General features: G+C 35.4%; 1 protein-coding gene across 1 annotated transcript in view; it reads left to right on the top strand.

Moving 5' to 3' along the window:
* pcsk6 (proprotein convertase subtilisin/kexin type 6) overlaps positions 1-17,466 on the top strand; it is a 171,957-nt gene that overhangs the window by 69,390 nt on the left and 85,101 nt on the right. The window contains exons 8-10 of the mRNA XM_056462598.1: positions 9,655-9,755; positions 12,656-12,759; positions 12,919-13,036. Of these exons, the coding sequence (XP_056318573.1) occupies positions 9,655-9,755; positions 12,656-12,759; positions 12,919-13,036 (323 nt within the window). The remainder of the gene's footprint in view (positions 1-9,654; positions 9,756-12,655; positions 12,760-12,918; positions 13,037-17,466) is intronic.

Genomic DNA, 17,466 nt, shown 5'->3' on the forward strand with positions numbered 1-17,466 from the left:
TAGACAAACATTTGAATAATTGAATATAAATATGTAGAACAATTTTGTGCTTGATTTTAGTAGTGATATTAAATAAATAATGATAAATTATTTAATGATATTAAATAAGTAATAATAATGATATTAAAAAAGCAAAAACAACAGATAGAGTCTGACTACTTTGCGTTTTCGATGTCATGCGCTCCAGCATTAAGAGTACCGTAACACTGGTTGCGAGGCATTGAGAATTCAAGTCTTGTGTTGTCAGAACTGTTTGCACAATTGATTTTGGATCAAGATTAAATTTAAAAGCTTATGCGTGTGAGCCTCCAGGTTTATAAGAAGCATGAAACTGTAGTATGTGTTTACCCAGTGCTCATATTCATGGATGTAACCACAAGAAACGACATTAATGTTCTACCAGATGTGCAGAATGTATATTACAATGCTGTTGAGTCCTCAATCAAACCCAGCTCAGATGCACTGAAGGAGATTGAGCTTTTCTGTTTCACAAGAGCAAGAAAAAAAACAAATTATTCCAGTAAATGACCCCTATAAGCATGAATCTCTGTCATCTCCTCGACCTTATGTCCTTGTTGTCTTACACATGCTCTCTGATTTATGAGGTCATTTCCTCTAGATGAAACATATCGTGTCCTACAGTTCATCTCCATTATTACTGACATCTTCCCCTTTCTTTCTTTCTTTCTTTCTTTCTTTCTTTCTTTCCTTCTTTCTTTCCTTCTTTCTTTCTTTCTTTTTGTGTAACCTTCAGTATTAAAGTGAGCTTTTAGGCAATTGACAGGAATGATATGGACGCGTTGTTTCCTTCATTCAATTCTATTTCAATTCATCTTTATTTCTATAGCGCTTTTACTGTGGAGATTGTGTCAAAGCAGCATAAAAGTTCTAGTAGATTGAAACTGTGTCAGTTCAGTTTTCAGAGTTTAGGTTCAGTTTAGTTCAGTTCAGTGTGGGTTCATTTTCACTGCTGAAAGTCTAAACACTGAAGAGCAAATCCATCAATGCGCAGCTCTACAAGTCCCAAACCAATTAAGCCATTGGTGAGAAACAAAACTTCGTTCATTCGTTCATTCCTTTCTTCCTTCCTTTCTTCATTCCTTCGTTCATTCCTACGTTCTTTCGTGCGTATTATTATTTTATTTTTAAAACAATTTTTTTATTCATGTATGACAAGTACAAGGGTAAACAACCCTCAGCCATAACTAAGTTAGCATAGAAAGCAATTATTTATATATATATATATATATATTTTTTTTTTTTTTAACAAAATACATTTTGTCTGTGGAGCCTTTTATTGTAAACTTGATTTATTTTATATTACTTGAATATTTTATTATTATTATTTATTATTATTATTTTATTATTAGTCATGTCAAAGTGGGAGGAGGTATAGGAAACTAAGATTTTTTTTATTTAGTTTAATTTAATTTTAGTTTAATTTTATTTTTATTTCATTTAATTACATTTTTCATTTTTATTTAATTTAATTTTAATTTATTGAAAAATTATTTAATTTCAATTTAATTTAATTTAATTTAATATTTATTTATCTTATATTTATTTTATATTTATTTATTTATTTATTTGTTTTTTTAAACCATTCAAAATTGGCAGAATGCTAAAATTTATTTATTAACTTATTTAACTTAATTTATTTTATATTTCATTAAACATTTTATTATTATGATTATTTATTATTATTATTATTATTATTATTATTATTATTATTATTATTATTATTATTACTGTTTTTTTATTAGTCATCAGAAAGTAGGAATAGGTATAAAAGACTAAGAGATTTTTAAATTTAATTTAATTTAATTTAAAAAATTTTATTTACTTTAATTTTATTTTTATTTAATTTAGTTATGTTTATTTTTATTTTAAATGTAATTTAACTTTATATTTATTTTATATTTATTTATTTATTTATTTTATATGTATAATTTTAAATTAATTTTTCTTAATCATCCAAAATTGCCAAATATAGATCCAAGAGAAATACTGAAAGTCTTAGATAAAGCATAAAAAAGGAATGCCAAAAATCCTCCAATTTTGGGCTTAAAAACATGCATATGATCATCGCATGTTTGCAAATAACATCCACACCTAGAAATATCTTACTTTAGAGTTTGTGTTGTTACATTTATAAGCATTCTGATGTATTTATGCCTTGATGATGATGAAATGAGTGCGAAATCCTGACGCTGAAGGACAGATCTGTCATCTTTTGTCAGTCCAGAAATGCAGCTGTCAATGGGTTTTAATGGTGATCTGCCAAAACTCAGACTTCTATTGATGCTCTCAGATCCCGCTAATACAGCTGACACAATGTTGTTTTTATAGCTTATTCTATAAATATCTATTGATAAAAATGAAGAAAAGCTGGGGCTGAATGTTGAGTCTGGCTGGCGTACGTGAGGGGAAAAGCACAGTCAGGAGGATGAGGAGAATTTGTGTAATTTTGTTGTGTGTTTGCTTTCTCTTCCAGCAGTGCAGCTTAGGAGGTTTTGCTTTAGAGTGAATACTGTGGGGTTTGGTTTGTATTTTTTGTGGGCTTAAGAGCTGATTTGCACACGCATGACAGGTTTATCTTTCATTTCACACACACTATTAGGTTTAGTGTTAGAAATATGGTGATTCCTATATTCTTATGTAAAAATTAGAGCACGAAAACCAGTTTTAAAGGGGACCTATTATGCAAAAATCACTTTTATAAGGGGTTTAAACACAGTTGTGTGGCAACATTGTGTGAATATAACCAGCCTCTAATAATCAACATTTATTAATTCTTTTGTTTATGATCACACTTTATAAAAACAGTCTGCAGAAACACTTCGATTGACTTTCTTGCGATGTACGTGTCATCAAAGCGGGAAAGCCCCGCCCATTAGTGACAATCTCTCCCTCATTAGCATATGACTTTCGTCTTGTTTTTGAATCTGCCACTATGCTAACACACAATGGTGGAAAGAGTACTGAAAAATCGTACTTAATTAAAAGTACCATAACTTGCCTAAAAATGTAGTGCAGGTAGAGTAAAAGTATCTATTATAAATATTACTCAAAGTATGTGTAAAAATTAGCCCTCTTAAAAGTACTCAAGAGTAGTGAGTAGAAAGTGTTACGCTGTAAAAAGCTGGGGCATTTATGTGTAATTTGTGGATGTGTGTAAACGTAACATTCTGTAGTGCATTAAGTTATTGCCCAGCAGGCACTCAACGTCATAAGACATTAACATTAGGTTAGATTTTGTCACTGTTATAAGATACGGGGAAGGATCCAAAGATGCAAGTAAAAAGTTTATTTGACACAGTCAAAATAACCAGACAGGACAGGGAAAAATGAGTGAGAGAACGAGGGGTAAGGGTGGTAGCAACCGGGAGACAGACAGACGAAATCAGGTCCAGCAGATACTCCTCACAGACCTGAGCACAGACAGACATACATGAGCAAACACAACGAACTGACAAGGAAACATAGAACTGTTACCCAGATATAGACACACTAATGAACCTCAGCTGTCGAGCTAATCAAAACAGCTGAGTACCGGCATGACACGTGACCATAACAAATACACGTGGACAACCAAAACAAAACAAACCCACGTGACAAAACAGACACTCCGGAAAGCGCACAAACCTGCAACCGTGACAGATTTGTTGTGATGTCAGGTGACCAAAATTCAATGTCTAGCCAGCGTCTAAGGACAACGTTATTTAGATGTCCAATAATTATGTCAAATAACGTTGATATTTGGTTGATTTTAGGTTGTGTTAGAAAGTGACCAAAATCCAACGACGAGCCAACATCTTAAACTAACGTCATATTTAGGGATGGGTACCGAAACTCAGTACTTTTTTTAAATTATAAAATACTGAAGCATCGATAAGCTCTGACGTTAACGGTTCTGCTATCGGTACTGGGGAATTATTGCTGAATAAACATTACTTACAGTAGCATAATTTTTTTTTATCCAGAAGAATGGTTAAAAACAGAGTCATTTTCCTTCAAACCATTGTGCAATCTTTTATAGGAAAAAATCTTTAGTTGTTTTACAAATGTTGGTTTAGTTTTATTTTATATTAAATACGTAGTGATAAAACAAAGTGTTGTTAATTCTGTTCAATTAGTATTTTGCTTCAATAAAAAACACTACAAAAAGTAACTGTAAGAGAACCGTTACAGTACCGAACCGATAAGTGGTATCAATAAAATTAGTAATGCTGTTAAAACCTTAACGAGACCCATCCCTATAGTCATATTGACGTCAGATACTGACATTTATTCATCAGGTATTGCAACCAAAATCCAACATTCGATAGACGTCATAGTGGTAACGTCCACACAACGTCAAGCTGTAACATCATTAGACGTTGATATTTGGTTGATTTTAGGGTGGACATTTTCTAATCCCCATAGACAAGAAAAAATAAAGTATTGTCTGCAGGTTGAAGGAAAGTAGTGGAGTAAATGTACCAATAGAGCACTGGAAGCGGGAAAGTAAAAGTAAACATTTTTAAAACTGCTTAGTAAATTACAATTACCGAGGAAAAACTACTCGCTTACAGTAATTTGTGTATTTGTAGTTACTTTACACCACTGCTGACACACAGGCATTTTAGCTCCGCCCTCTTTTGACATGAGCACAATCTCATTTGAATTTAAAGCGACAGTCACAAAAACACTGTGTTACAAACCCCTGATGTTAGTCCAGGGGATGGTGGGGTTTGACATTCAAGAGTAATTAAAATATATTTATACAAACAGTGAATAAGAGCAAAAGACAACCAAAATAATACCAAAATTGTGATTTTATTTATATTTCCCAAAAGTGAACAAAAACAACGAATAAATCCAAAATAAAGAAAACAAAGTAAGGCAAAATATGCTATTTACAATATTTACAACACTGAGACAAATACAAAGACAGGAGAGCTGGCAGAAGGGACGTGGGCGGCGCTAAAGGAACGAAAAGAACAAAACCCACACTAAATCTAACTTCCCAGAAGCATCTAGCTAACTAACTATGTGAAACAAAATAATTAGCACGCGAAGAGTCTTCCGAGTCCTTACGGTCTACTCTATCTATCCAAAAGTACAAGGGGTGGCGCTCGCCCCTAACCTAATGTACTATACAGAAGAGTAGTCCTAAGTGTTGCAAAATGTATGTCACGTGACCTTCTTACCTGTCCGCTTCATCCAAGCCTCGTAAACAACGTTAAACAGAGAAATGGAGTGATATATGAATAACGGACGGATAACGTGCACACAGAAACGGGCAACAACAAAATGCACAGTTAGACGGGGTTTTTCGTAACGCAACGCAACAAGAAAACAAGATAAGAAAGAGAAAAGAGAGGGGCTGGAGAGTGGTCTGGCGCGCGCTTTTATGATGGGTGGTCTTTGCTTATTGGATGTGACATAAGAATGACGGGGGAGAAATGACTGACAGCTGAATAGACCAATGAACGCAACCTGTGAATAATGAAAGCAGATATGGGAGAACAGAGCGAGAGAGAGAGAGAAAACACAAACAGAGCACAAATAACACAAATATGTAACACACTACAATTAGGATCAAAGCCTAAAAGGGTCAGTTTAAAAGTGTTATAAAACATTATTTGTGTGGTATTTTGAGCTGAAACTTCACACACACACACACACACACACACACACACACACTAGGGACATCAGAGACTTTTTTTACATCTTATAAAATGGGGCAGAATAGGTCTCCTTTTCTAGTTTTGCATCCATGGCAAAATTTAAAAGAAAAAAATATATTAAAAATATCCATTACACTTTTATCCTATTATGCCACAGTTACTGTCTGGTCCATTTTTTAAAATCTCAAAGTTGGCTTGAAATAACTGTAAGAGTACAGAATATTTTAATGTCATCACATGATTATTGTTATCAATATTCCTGACAGTAATTTTGGTAAATAAACTGTTGTTGCACTGAATTACATTTTAGTGGATGCCTTGTGTAAATCACTGTAAAGATTTTGGTAGCATTTCTTTCTTTCTTTCTTTCTTTCTTTCTTTCTTTCTTTCTTTCTTTCTTTCTTTCTTTCTTTCTTTCTTTTTCTTTCTTTCTTTCTTTCTTTCTTTCTTTCTTTCTTTCTTTCTTTCTTTCTTTCTTTCTTTCTTTCTTTCTTTCTTTCTTTCTTTCTTTCTTTCTTTCTTTCTTTTTCTTTTTCTTTTTTTCTTTCTTTCTTTCTTTCTTTCTTTCTTTCTTTCTTTCTTTCTTTCTTTTTTTCTTTCTTTCTTTCTTTCTTTCTTTCTTTTTTTCTTTCTTTCTTTCTTTCTTTCTTTCTTTCTTTCTTTCTTTCTTTCTTTCTTTCTTTCTTTCTTTCTTTCTTCCTTTCCCTTTATTTCTTTCTTTCTTTCTTTCTTTCTTTCTTTCTTTCTTTCTTTCTTTCTTTCTTTCTTTCTTTCTTTCTTTCTTTTCTTTCTTTCTTCCTTTCCCTTTCTTTCTTTCTTTCTTCCTTTTCTTTCCCTTTCTTTCTTTCTTTCTTTCTTTCTTTCTTTCTTTCTTTCTTTCTTTCTTTCTTTCTTTCTTTCCCTTTCTTTCTTTCTTTCTTCCTTTCCCTTTATTTCTTTCTTTCTTTCTTCCTTTCTTTCCTTCCTTCATTTTCCTTTGGCTTAGTCCCTTATTTATCAGGGTTATATCCAGCATATGTTTTATGCAGCGGATGCCCTTCCAGCTGCAACCCACAGTCACTCATACGCTATAGCCAATTTAGTTTATTCAATTCACCTATAGTGCATGTGTTTGAAAACCCACGTCAACACGACGAGAACATGCAAACTCCACACAGTATGCTAAGCGACCCAGCTAAGGCTCGAACCAGTGACCTTCTTGCTGTGAGGCGACAGTGCTAATCACTCAGCCACCGTGCCGCCCCTCTTTTTTTCCTTTATGTATTTTTGTTTTTAAACGCAGTGGCGCAGTAGGTAGTGCTGTCGCCTCACAGCAACAAGGTCGCTGGTTCGAGCCTCGGCTGGGTCAGTTGGCGCTTCTGTGTGGAGCTTGCGTGTTCTCCCTGCGTTGGTGTGGGTTTCCTCTGGGTGCTCTGATTTCCCCCACAAGTCTAAAGACATGAAGGACAGGTGAAATGGGTAGGCTAAATTGTCCGTAGTGTATGAGTGTGAATGAGCGTTTATGGATCTTTCCCAGAGATGGGTTGCGGCTGAAAGGGTATCTGCTGCGTAAAAACTTGTTGGATAAGTTGGCGGTTCATTCCGCTGTGGCGACCCCGGATTAATAAAGGGACTGAGCCGAAAATAAAATGAATGAATGAATAAATGGATCCTAAATATATCATTAAAATCTGTAAAGCAGTGACTATTGGACATGATCACAACATACTACTAATAAAACTCAATCAATCCAGCCCATTGCATAGCGCACCATGTTTCAATCAAAAATGCTAATTAGAATTTTGAACAAATGTGTATTATAGCATAACGCATTTGCAAATAAAGCAAATGTTTCATGTGATGTTCCAGTTTCGCACATAAATCTAATCCGCATCTTTGGATTGAAACATAGTTATTTTCATCAGATCATGTAGATGTCCAGCACGTCCTTGTTTATTTCCTTTAAAACACACATTGGAGGAGAGCATGTGTCTCTTATCTCTGAGCATCTTCTCCAGGACGCCATTGGTGCCACTGACCCCATTCATGTTTGTTCTTTAGAGAAACGCCAGTGTAATCAAGCTGATGTTTGATTGAAGACACACTCGAGCGCTCGCTCTCTGTGCGTGTGACCTGCTGTTTCCCAGAAAACCAGAGTATTTACAGAGCACTTTGCAGAAAAACCAATCGTCCCAGCACAGTCACAAAAGAGCATTGCTTTAGAGGATGCTGTTTAAATGCCTTTTCCTTTTTGTAAAGTCATCATTATTCATCTTTATTTTAAAGGTGCTGTTTGTAAGTTTTTGACTCTCACAAAGCATAAAAACGCCATAATATGTTTGCAGATATTTAAGAAACATGCTAAGTGGACATGCTTGTTTATCTGAAAAGCAATGCCGAAGTCAGATATTCTGCTTTGAAAATGTGCGTTACATGCCAGAACTGCTGTCTTTGTTTTGGTCCCTTTAACCTGCCCAATGCCAGTTTAGCCAATTACATTTAAGCATCATGGGTTCCCTTTGTGGAAAACAGCATATTTGATTCATTCAGTCATGAAGGCTCTTAAAGTGTGCATCCATGACTGAAATGCGACCTCCGGTGGACAGTAGCAGACTCCGAAATGAGATGCAGATTCAGAGTTCCACAATAGGTGGTTATTAATTAGCAAATAATATAAATATTATGAATGTAAACATTAGGTGAGCAGGTTACATTGTAACCCCCGTGTCCCAACAACACCAGACAAAACACGTCAGAAGTGTTTAAATACAGCCATTTAGAAGCACAAAATAGTGCACGCACTGCACTCCAACGAAATGGTAAAGTTTAGAATCTAATTAATACATATTAAACCTCTTTAACATTATTAAATGTAGATGCTTAATCGCTGATATGTGTTGGTTTGGAGTCACAGATCTAAAGTTCGATCTCAAACAGTTTATTTCATGTTCAAGATCTGAGGTGAACTATCTGCTGCTGCTTTCAGTAGTATAGCAATAAATGTCATGTAAAATGGCATTCAAACTCACATCATAAGCATTTAACACGGAATAAAGGACATGAGGTGTACCTGAGGTGATCATAGTTTATCCTGTTTTTCACCTGTGAGGAAGCCGGTCGCCGTTTCTAAAATATAAATTTCAGGTGTTGGTTAGGACAAAAACTCCTTTTAATATTGAAAATATTCCTTCTATTGCGTACCGTTGCTTTTAGTTAGAAAACAGTTCAAATCATCCTTTAGGCTCGATAGTCAGGCACACTCATATCAATCTGGCAACCTGCGCTTATGTGGAATCGTCAGAGGAGGAGCAGTGTAAAAATATGTTTTGCTCGAGGAGTGCAATACCTAGTTTAACCACTGGGAGTCAAACTTACATACTGCACCTTTAAGTGGAAAACACACTCTTTCATCTCTCTAACACTTTCTTAAATACTGAATATAAAAGACAGACAGACAGACAGATAGACAGATAGATAGATAGATAGATAGATAGATAGATAGATAGATAGATAGATAGATAGATAGATAGATAGATAGATAGATAGATAGATAGATAGATAGATAGATAGATAGATAGATAGATAGATAGATAGATAGATAGATATTATTTTATAAACAATCATAATAATCTCACACCATCTGATCTTGTGTAGTATTTCTGCCTACACTGAAAAATATGAACAATTAGTCCTGACAGCATATGTTTTTAGTTCATTGTAACTAAGTTAATCATGTTCAACTTAATTTTATAAGTTATGCCAGCTGTTTTAAGTCAGTTTAACATAATATAAGTTCACTGGACTCAGGGTTAATTTGATTCAGCTTAAATATTTAAGGCAGCCAGGATTTTTTTTTTACAGTGTAGAAATAAGCTTGTAACTTTTATTAACTAATATATGGAGTTTTGCAGTGTTAGATGTTTTGTGTTTTCATGTCAGACTCATGCATGGTGAGTTCTCTGAGGTTGTTAAGTGTTTATTTGTTCTGTATTTCTGGTATCAGGTGACCACAGATCTGCGTCAGAGATGCACTGACGGACACACGGGGACTTCAGTGTCTGCACCGATGGTGGCCGGAGTCATCGCTCTCGCTCTGGAGGCAAAGTGAGTTTTACTTGAATTTGAAGAAAACTACAATGCTTTTTAATATTTGCATTTGATTTCAAACTCCTTTTTATTCATTGCTTTAAAGAAACCGTTTATTCTCATCTGAACATTAATCCATTATTTCATCCATATCTTCATCTATTCAAAATTCTATCCATCATTCTTTCTCCAGCCACTCTCTGTTCAATCCATTCCACACCCAAACCTGTCACGTTTAATTTGTCCATTCATCCATTCATCCACTTATCCACCCGCCCATCCGTCCATCCATCCATCCATTACTTGATTATCCACACTTTCATTCCACACCTAGCCTGTAAAACATTCCATCCATCTATTCATTGTTACATACATCCATTGTTCCATCCTTCCATTCATCCATCCACCCATTGTTACATCCATCCATCCATCCATCATTACATCCATCCATTGTTCCATTATTACCTCTATCCATCACTCCATTGTTCCATCCATCCATTTTTACCTCCATCCATCGCTCCACTTTTCCATTCATGCATTGTTACCTCACTGTTATTTGCATCCATCCATCCATCCATCCATCGTTAATTGCATCATTACTTGCATCTATCCATGCATCAATACTTGTATACATCCTCCTGTCCTTCTGTCCATTGTTACATCCATCCATCCATCGTTACTTGCATCCATCTGCCTGTCCTTCTGTCCATTGTTACTTGCATCCATCCATTCCATCCATTCCATCCATTGTTAATTGCATCATTACTTGCATCTATCCATGCATCGTTACTTGTATCCATCCACCTGTCCTTCTGTCTGTTGTTACTTGCATCCATCCATCCATCCATCTTTACTTGCATCCATCAGCCTGTCCATCCATCCATCGTTACTTGCATCCCTCCATCCATCCATCCATCCATCCATCGATCCATCCATCCATCCTTCGTTACTTGCACCCATCTATTCATCCATTGTTACTGGCATCCATCCATCCATCCATCGTTACTTGCATCCATCAGCCTGTCCATCCATCCATTGTTACTTGCATCCATACATCCATCCATCTATCTATCCATCCATCATTACTTGCATCCATCTATTTATCCATTGTTACTGGCATCCATCCATCCATCCATCCATCATCCATCGTTACTTGCATCCATCCATCCATTATCCATCGTTATTTGCAACCATCCTTACATCATCCATCCATCGTAACTAACATCCATCCATCCTTCCATCCATTGTTATTTGCATCCATCCATCTATCCATCCATTGTTAATTATATTGTTGCTTGCATCTATCCATGCATCGTTACTTGTATCCATCCACCTGTCCTTCTGTCCATTGTAACTTGCATCCATCCATCCATCCATCCATCCATCCATCATTACTTGCATCTGTCCATTCATCTATCATTACTTGTATCCATCCATCCATCCATCCATCCATTGTTGCTTGCATACATCCATCCATCCATCGTTACTTGCATTCATCTGCCTGTCCTTCTGTCCATTGTTACTTGCATCTATCCATCCATTGTTACTTGCATCCATCCGCCTGTCCATTCATCCATCGTCCATTTATCGTTACTTGCATCCATTCATCCATCCATCCAACGTTACTTGCATCCATCTGCCTGTCCATCCATCCATCGTTACTTGCATCCATCCATCCATCCATCATCCATTTATCGTTACTTGCATCCATCTGCCTGTTCGTCTGTCCATTGTTACATGCATCCATCTATCCATCGTTACTTGCATCAATCTGCTTGTCCATCCATCCATCGTTACTTGCATCAATCCATCCGTTCTTCCATCCATCCATCCATCCATCATTGTTCCTTGCATCCATCTACCTGTCCTTCTGTCCATTGTTACTTGCATCCATCCATTCATCCATCGTTACCTGTATCCATCTATCCATCCATCGTTACTTGCATCCATCCATCCATCATCCATTCATTGTTACTTCCAACCATCCATCCATCCATCCATCCATCCATCCATCCATCTAACATTACTTGCATCCATCCATCCCATCCATCCATCCCATCCATCCACACATGCATCGTTACTTGCATCCATCCATTCATCCTTCCATTGTTACTTGCGTCCGTCCATCCATTCATCCATCCCTCATTACTTGCATCCATCCATCCATCCATCATTACTTGCGTCCGTCCATCCATTCATCCATTGTTAATTGCACATATCCATGCATCGTTACTTGTCTCCATCCACCTGTCCTTCTGTCCATTGTTACTTGCATCCATCCATCGTTACTTGCATCCACCTGCCTGCCCATCCATCCATCGTTACTTGCATCCATCATTGCATCTGTCCATCTATCGTTCCATTTGCCAAATCCACATGATCGATCTATTCATCCAATCTTTTAATCCACTTCCTTCCTAATAATTCAGGGGGGCTAATAATTCTGACTTCAACTGTATGTGTCCAATCTCTCAAATCTAATTTACATTAGCATGTAACACTTCAGTTTAAGTACTTGCCTATAATTGTACCTTAAAATAAAGTGTGATTTTGAAGCCTGAGCAAGCGTACCACTCCTTTGAATATACTGTGATCTTACTTATTACATCTTCCCATGTTTGTCTGTGCATGAAACTCTCAGAACAATAACAGCTGAAGTGAAATAAAGCGACGTAAAGCACAAAGAGCTGTGTGGAAAAAAAGTTGCAACTAACAACTATTACAGTGAAGTGAAGGAGCATTCACAACCTGTACAAGCCTCTCAGATGGAAAGCAGAACAGTACACTCTAAATTCAATCCCGGACAAATCATAATGAAACATCTGCTGTTCTGGAGAGGACGGTACATTTTCAACAGAGCAATAATGCTGGAAATGCTTCTGAAATGTTGTCTGTTCTTTTCCCATTTCATCTCTCAGTCCTTTGATAACCTGGAGAGATGTTCAGCATCTGCTGGTCAAGACGTCCAGACAGGCTCATCTGAAAGCCAACGACTGGAAAACCAATGCAGCCGGACACAAAGGTGAACATCAAGCTTTAATTCTCCAATGCTTAGTTTAATTTTACATGCTAAATATATGATATTCACTCATCCATATAAATATTCCATCCAAATATATAGATATTCACCTTAAATTATTTGTGATGGCAGTGTTCATTGTGTGCATGTGTGTGTGTGTAGTCAGTCATCTTTATGGCTTTGGTTTGGTGGATGCGGAGGCAATGGTAGTGGAGGCCAAAAAGTGGAGAAACGTTCCTGCTCAGCACATCTGCAGCAAAACCTCAGACCGCCGAACACGGTGAGCACAATCCCACTTTTCTGCTCAATTTTTTTTTGTTATTCTGTTCAAGTATAATAAGACACTGAAGAGATATCCATTCAGTCTGCATTTGCTGCCTGAGAGCCCATTTTATTTTAATCATCACAAGCTATGTTTCCATCCACCTATTTTTATGTGCATTTTGGATATGCGCATCAAAAAACGGTTGATGGAAACGCCATAATGGGAATAAGTTTTGAAAATGAGCATAAAAAACATATGCACATAACTGAGTAGGATAAACGTTTCATTCGATAAGAAAAGAAGCGCATAAATTACGATGGAAACACTTTTACCAAACAAATTCCAGTATGTGCATTAGAAACAGGTCATGTGATGTTGTTATTAGAGATCTTGTGATGATGAAAATGTGTGTGAATGGTAAAACCAGCAGGCTGAACACATTGAAAAACATCTGAAATGTTGTTTAGGTCGTTCTAAATTGCCGTGAACATTTCAGTATTTGTGTTATTATATTATTAATGACCTCCAGAATTGTCAAGAGTGTCTGTGCTCTGACGCCTTCAAACGCCAACACACATTCATTACGTGTCGACATTGTCTTTCTGAAGTCATTTATTAAATGAAGAAAAGATTCACGCAGCTTCTTCTACCATAGCAAATTCTGTTTTTACTTTTGAGGTGCCAGTTAATCAGGAAGTGACGATTTTGACTCATTGGATAGAAACACTAATTTATTCGCTCATCTTTTATGCGATATTCCAGTTTTGCATATAAATTTAATTTGCATCTTTAGATGGAAACATAGCTTTATTTATCTAAATCTATTATATATAATAGTATATATATTATATATATATATATATATATATATATATATATATATATATATATATATATATATATATATATATATATATATATATATATATATATATATATATATATAATAGATTTATTTTTGTTTCATATTTATGTATATATGCAGTTGAAGTCAGAACTATTTGCCCCTTTTTTATTTATTTTTTTATATTTTTTTTATATTTCCCAAATTTTGTTTAACAGAGCAAGGAAACTTTCACAGTATGTCTGATAATATTTTTTCTTCTGGATAAAAAATATTCGGCTATAATAAAGGCAGTTTTTAATTTTTTTAAAAACATTTTAAGGTCAAAATTATTAGCCTCTTTAAGGTATATTTTTTTTCTACAGAACAAACCATCGTTATACAATAACTTGCCTAATTACCCTAACCTGCCTAGTTAACCTAATTAACCTAGTTAAGCCTTTAAATGTCACTTTAAGCTGTATAGAAGTGTCTTGAAAAATATCTAGTCAAATATTATATACTGTCATCATGGCAAAGATAAAATAAATCAGTTATTAGAAATGAGTTATTAAAACTATTATGCTTAGAAATGTGTTGAGGAAATCTTCAATTCAATTCAGATCAATTCAATATTATTTGTAAAGCACTTTTACAATGTAGATTGTGTCAAAGCTGCATCACATAGAAGATTATAGTGAATGGAAACAGTGTAGTTCAGTTTTCAGAGTTTAAACCTTCTCGCCTTAGAATGTCACTTACCTGTATTATAATCATTTGATCAGCTGTAGTATGATATTCACACTGAGGTTTTTCTCCCCTAAGGACTTATTATGCTGTCTCTGATGCCATCTTGCAGAACATCAACCTTCTTTGCTCTGCTCAGTATTCAATTCAATTCAATTCACCTTTATTTGTATAGTGCTTTTACGATGTAGATTGTGTCAAAGCAGCTTCACATAAAAGGTCATAGTAAATAAGAACAGTGTAGTTCAGTTTGTAGTGTTTGAGTTCAGTGTAGCTTAGTTCAGTGTGGTTTAATAATCACTACTTAGAGTCCAAACACTGAAGAGCAAATCCAACAATGCGCAGCTCTACAGATCCCGTATGACAGATTGATAGCCACTGACGTGCTGAATCTCTGAAATAATAAATATTTAAAATGGGCACTATTCTTATAAATAAACTGCATAATTGCAATCTAAACAACTACATTTTCACCTAAAAAGCCTCAACGGTACATTATGTTGTCCAACAGCTGCAATATTTGTCAAACTGTAGTGAGTTTATTGATCTGCTGTCACTCTATGTGGGCGGAGTAATACACTGAAGTGAAGTGGCTGTACATGTGCTGTTATTGCAGAAATCACATGGCTATCAGCCAATCAGATTCGAGAACTACAACATACAAAAGAGAGAGATTGACTTAGTGTCACATACCTGTTTAATAATGATGATAATTTGATCAGCTGTAGTTTGAATTAATTTTTTTTGGACAACTTATGTTCAATCCACTTAAATTTGTAAAAACAATTAAGGTAACTTAATCGATTTGTGTTTGGCAACATGAAGGAACTGTGTGGAACCCAGCATTTTTTACAGTGTACTGCTGCCGCTGCTCAGATCTGCATGGCCATTCTTCCCTCGCTCGTAAACAAAATGTGGGCGGAGCAATACACAGAAGTGAAGAGGTTGTACGTGTGTTGTTATTGCAGAATACCACAAGGCTATTAGCCAATCAGATTCGAGAACCAGACAGAACTGTTGTAGATATATGTAATTTTATTTTTTGCATTTATATTTACATAGAAAATTAAAGGCAAAATTATTGTGATGTTTAATAGAGCAAGGACATCTTCATAATATTTCCTAATATATTTGTGTTCTGGAGAAAGTCTTATTTCTTTTAGTTTGGCTGAAATATTTGTTGTTGTTATTATTATTATTATTATTATTATTATTATTATTATTATTATTATTATTATTATTATTTTATTTATTATTATTATTTTATTTATTATTATTATTATTATTATTATTATTATTATTATTATTTGATTTTTTTATTATTATTATTATTATTATTATTATTTGAGATTTAAATAAAAAATAAGTTAAAAGCAAAATTATTTTATTTTATTTTTTTGTTTTATTAGCTTAATTTATTGTAATAATATATGATCATGCCCTTTGCTAAATAAATATTAATTATAGATAAATCATACATGAATTAATAGTGTTTTATATTATATATCAATGATTCCAATCAAAGAAACATCATACCTGATCTGCTGCTATTTCTCATCTCATCCACACACATACACACACACACAACCCAGTTGAGTCTCATCATCTCCGCAACACACCCTGTGAAAGCGATATCCGTCTGATTGTAATGGGAATAATTACAGCATTTCTGATCATCAGGGGGTCAGCGAGGGGAACTGGAGCGTGTCGGAGTGTTATTAGCTCATATTGTGAAGCGCAGACAGAAACGACAGGTCACGTTGGCTTTAAAAGCGATGTACAATCAGCCGTCAGTGTCCATCAGTCACTACAGAGCTTCAATTCTCTCTGTGTCCGCTGAAGAGTTTGAATTACTCACACACTCTCTCCGGCTCTCAGGCTTTAGAGGAGGATCTCTGTCTGTGCTGCTGGATATTGAGCAGACACTTCCTGCATACAGAGGAAGTAGAATTCAACTGCATAACTTTATTCCCTTTGATTTGAAACTTGTGTTAGATTTTTAATTATTATTCATTCATTTTCTTCCGCTTATATGGGTCAGGGTCGTGGGGGCAGCAGTTTTAGGAGAGAACCCCAGACTTCCATCTTCCAGACACTTAATAAAACTACTCCGACCACATTACACTCAACAAAAAACTTGTGCAGCTTGTTCAAACTACTTATTAAAATCAGTTCAACACAATTCTATTCTATTGGCACTGTATTGGCACTGGTGGGAGGCGTGCGTTGACTCAAGGCCACAGTCTAAGTGCCTTAGTGCCCCAGCAGTGCCAATATACAGGCATATCACACTGCTATGAGTGTGATATTGTGTTTATACAACAGTTTGACAGCAAAATCGTTTATATAAAAAAGAAAATCAAACACTGAGAATCTCAAATATCCTTATGTACAAGGAACTACTTTCTTCCGCCATTCATACACATTTGCAGCTCACGGTCAGCTAGTTAGAGCTAGTATTTGTATGATTCTCTAGAGTAATGTCTAAAGTGATGACAAAACAGGTGATTTTTGCTCACGCTTTAAGATTATAAGGCGTGAAATGGCATCAGTTTACAGAGTTTTCCCAGTATTTCTCTGTTGCATTTAGGAGATCACAGTAATTAACCCCCAAAAAAGCCAAAGCAAACACTAGCAGATTACTATGGTATAAATACAGCACTACAACATACAAAAGAGAGAGATCGACTCAGAATGTCACTTACCTGTTTAATAATGATTTGATCAGCTGTAGTTAGAAATTATGCTGAGTTTTACCTCCACTACTGCAGCGTTCACACCAGACTCGAGGGAAGCATCAAGCGCGAGTGATTTACATGTTAAGTCAATGCAAAGATGCGAGTAGACATCCTGCGGCGCGATACACACACGAATA

This window comes from Danio aesculapii, chromosome 7 (assembly GCF_903798145.1).
Source record: "Danio aesculapii chromosome 7, fDanAes4.1, whole genome shotgun sequence".
NCBI lineage: Eukaryota > Metazoa > Chordata > Actinopteri > Cypriniformes > Danionidae > Danio > Danio aesculapii.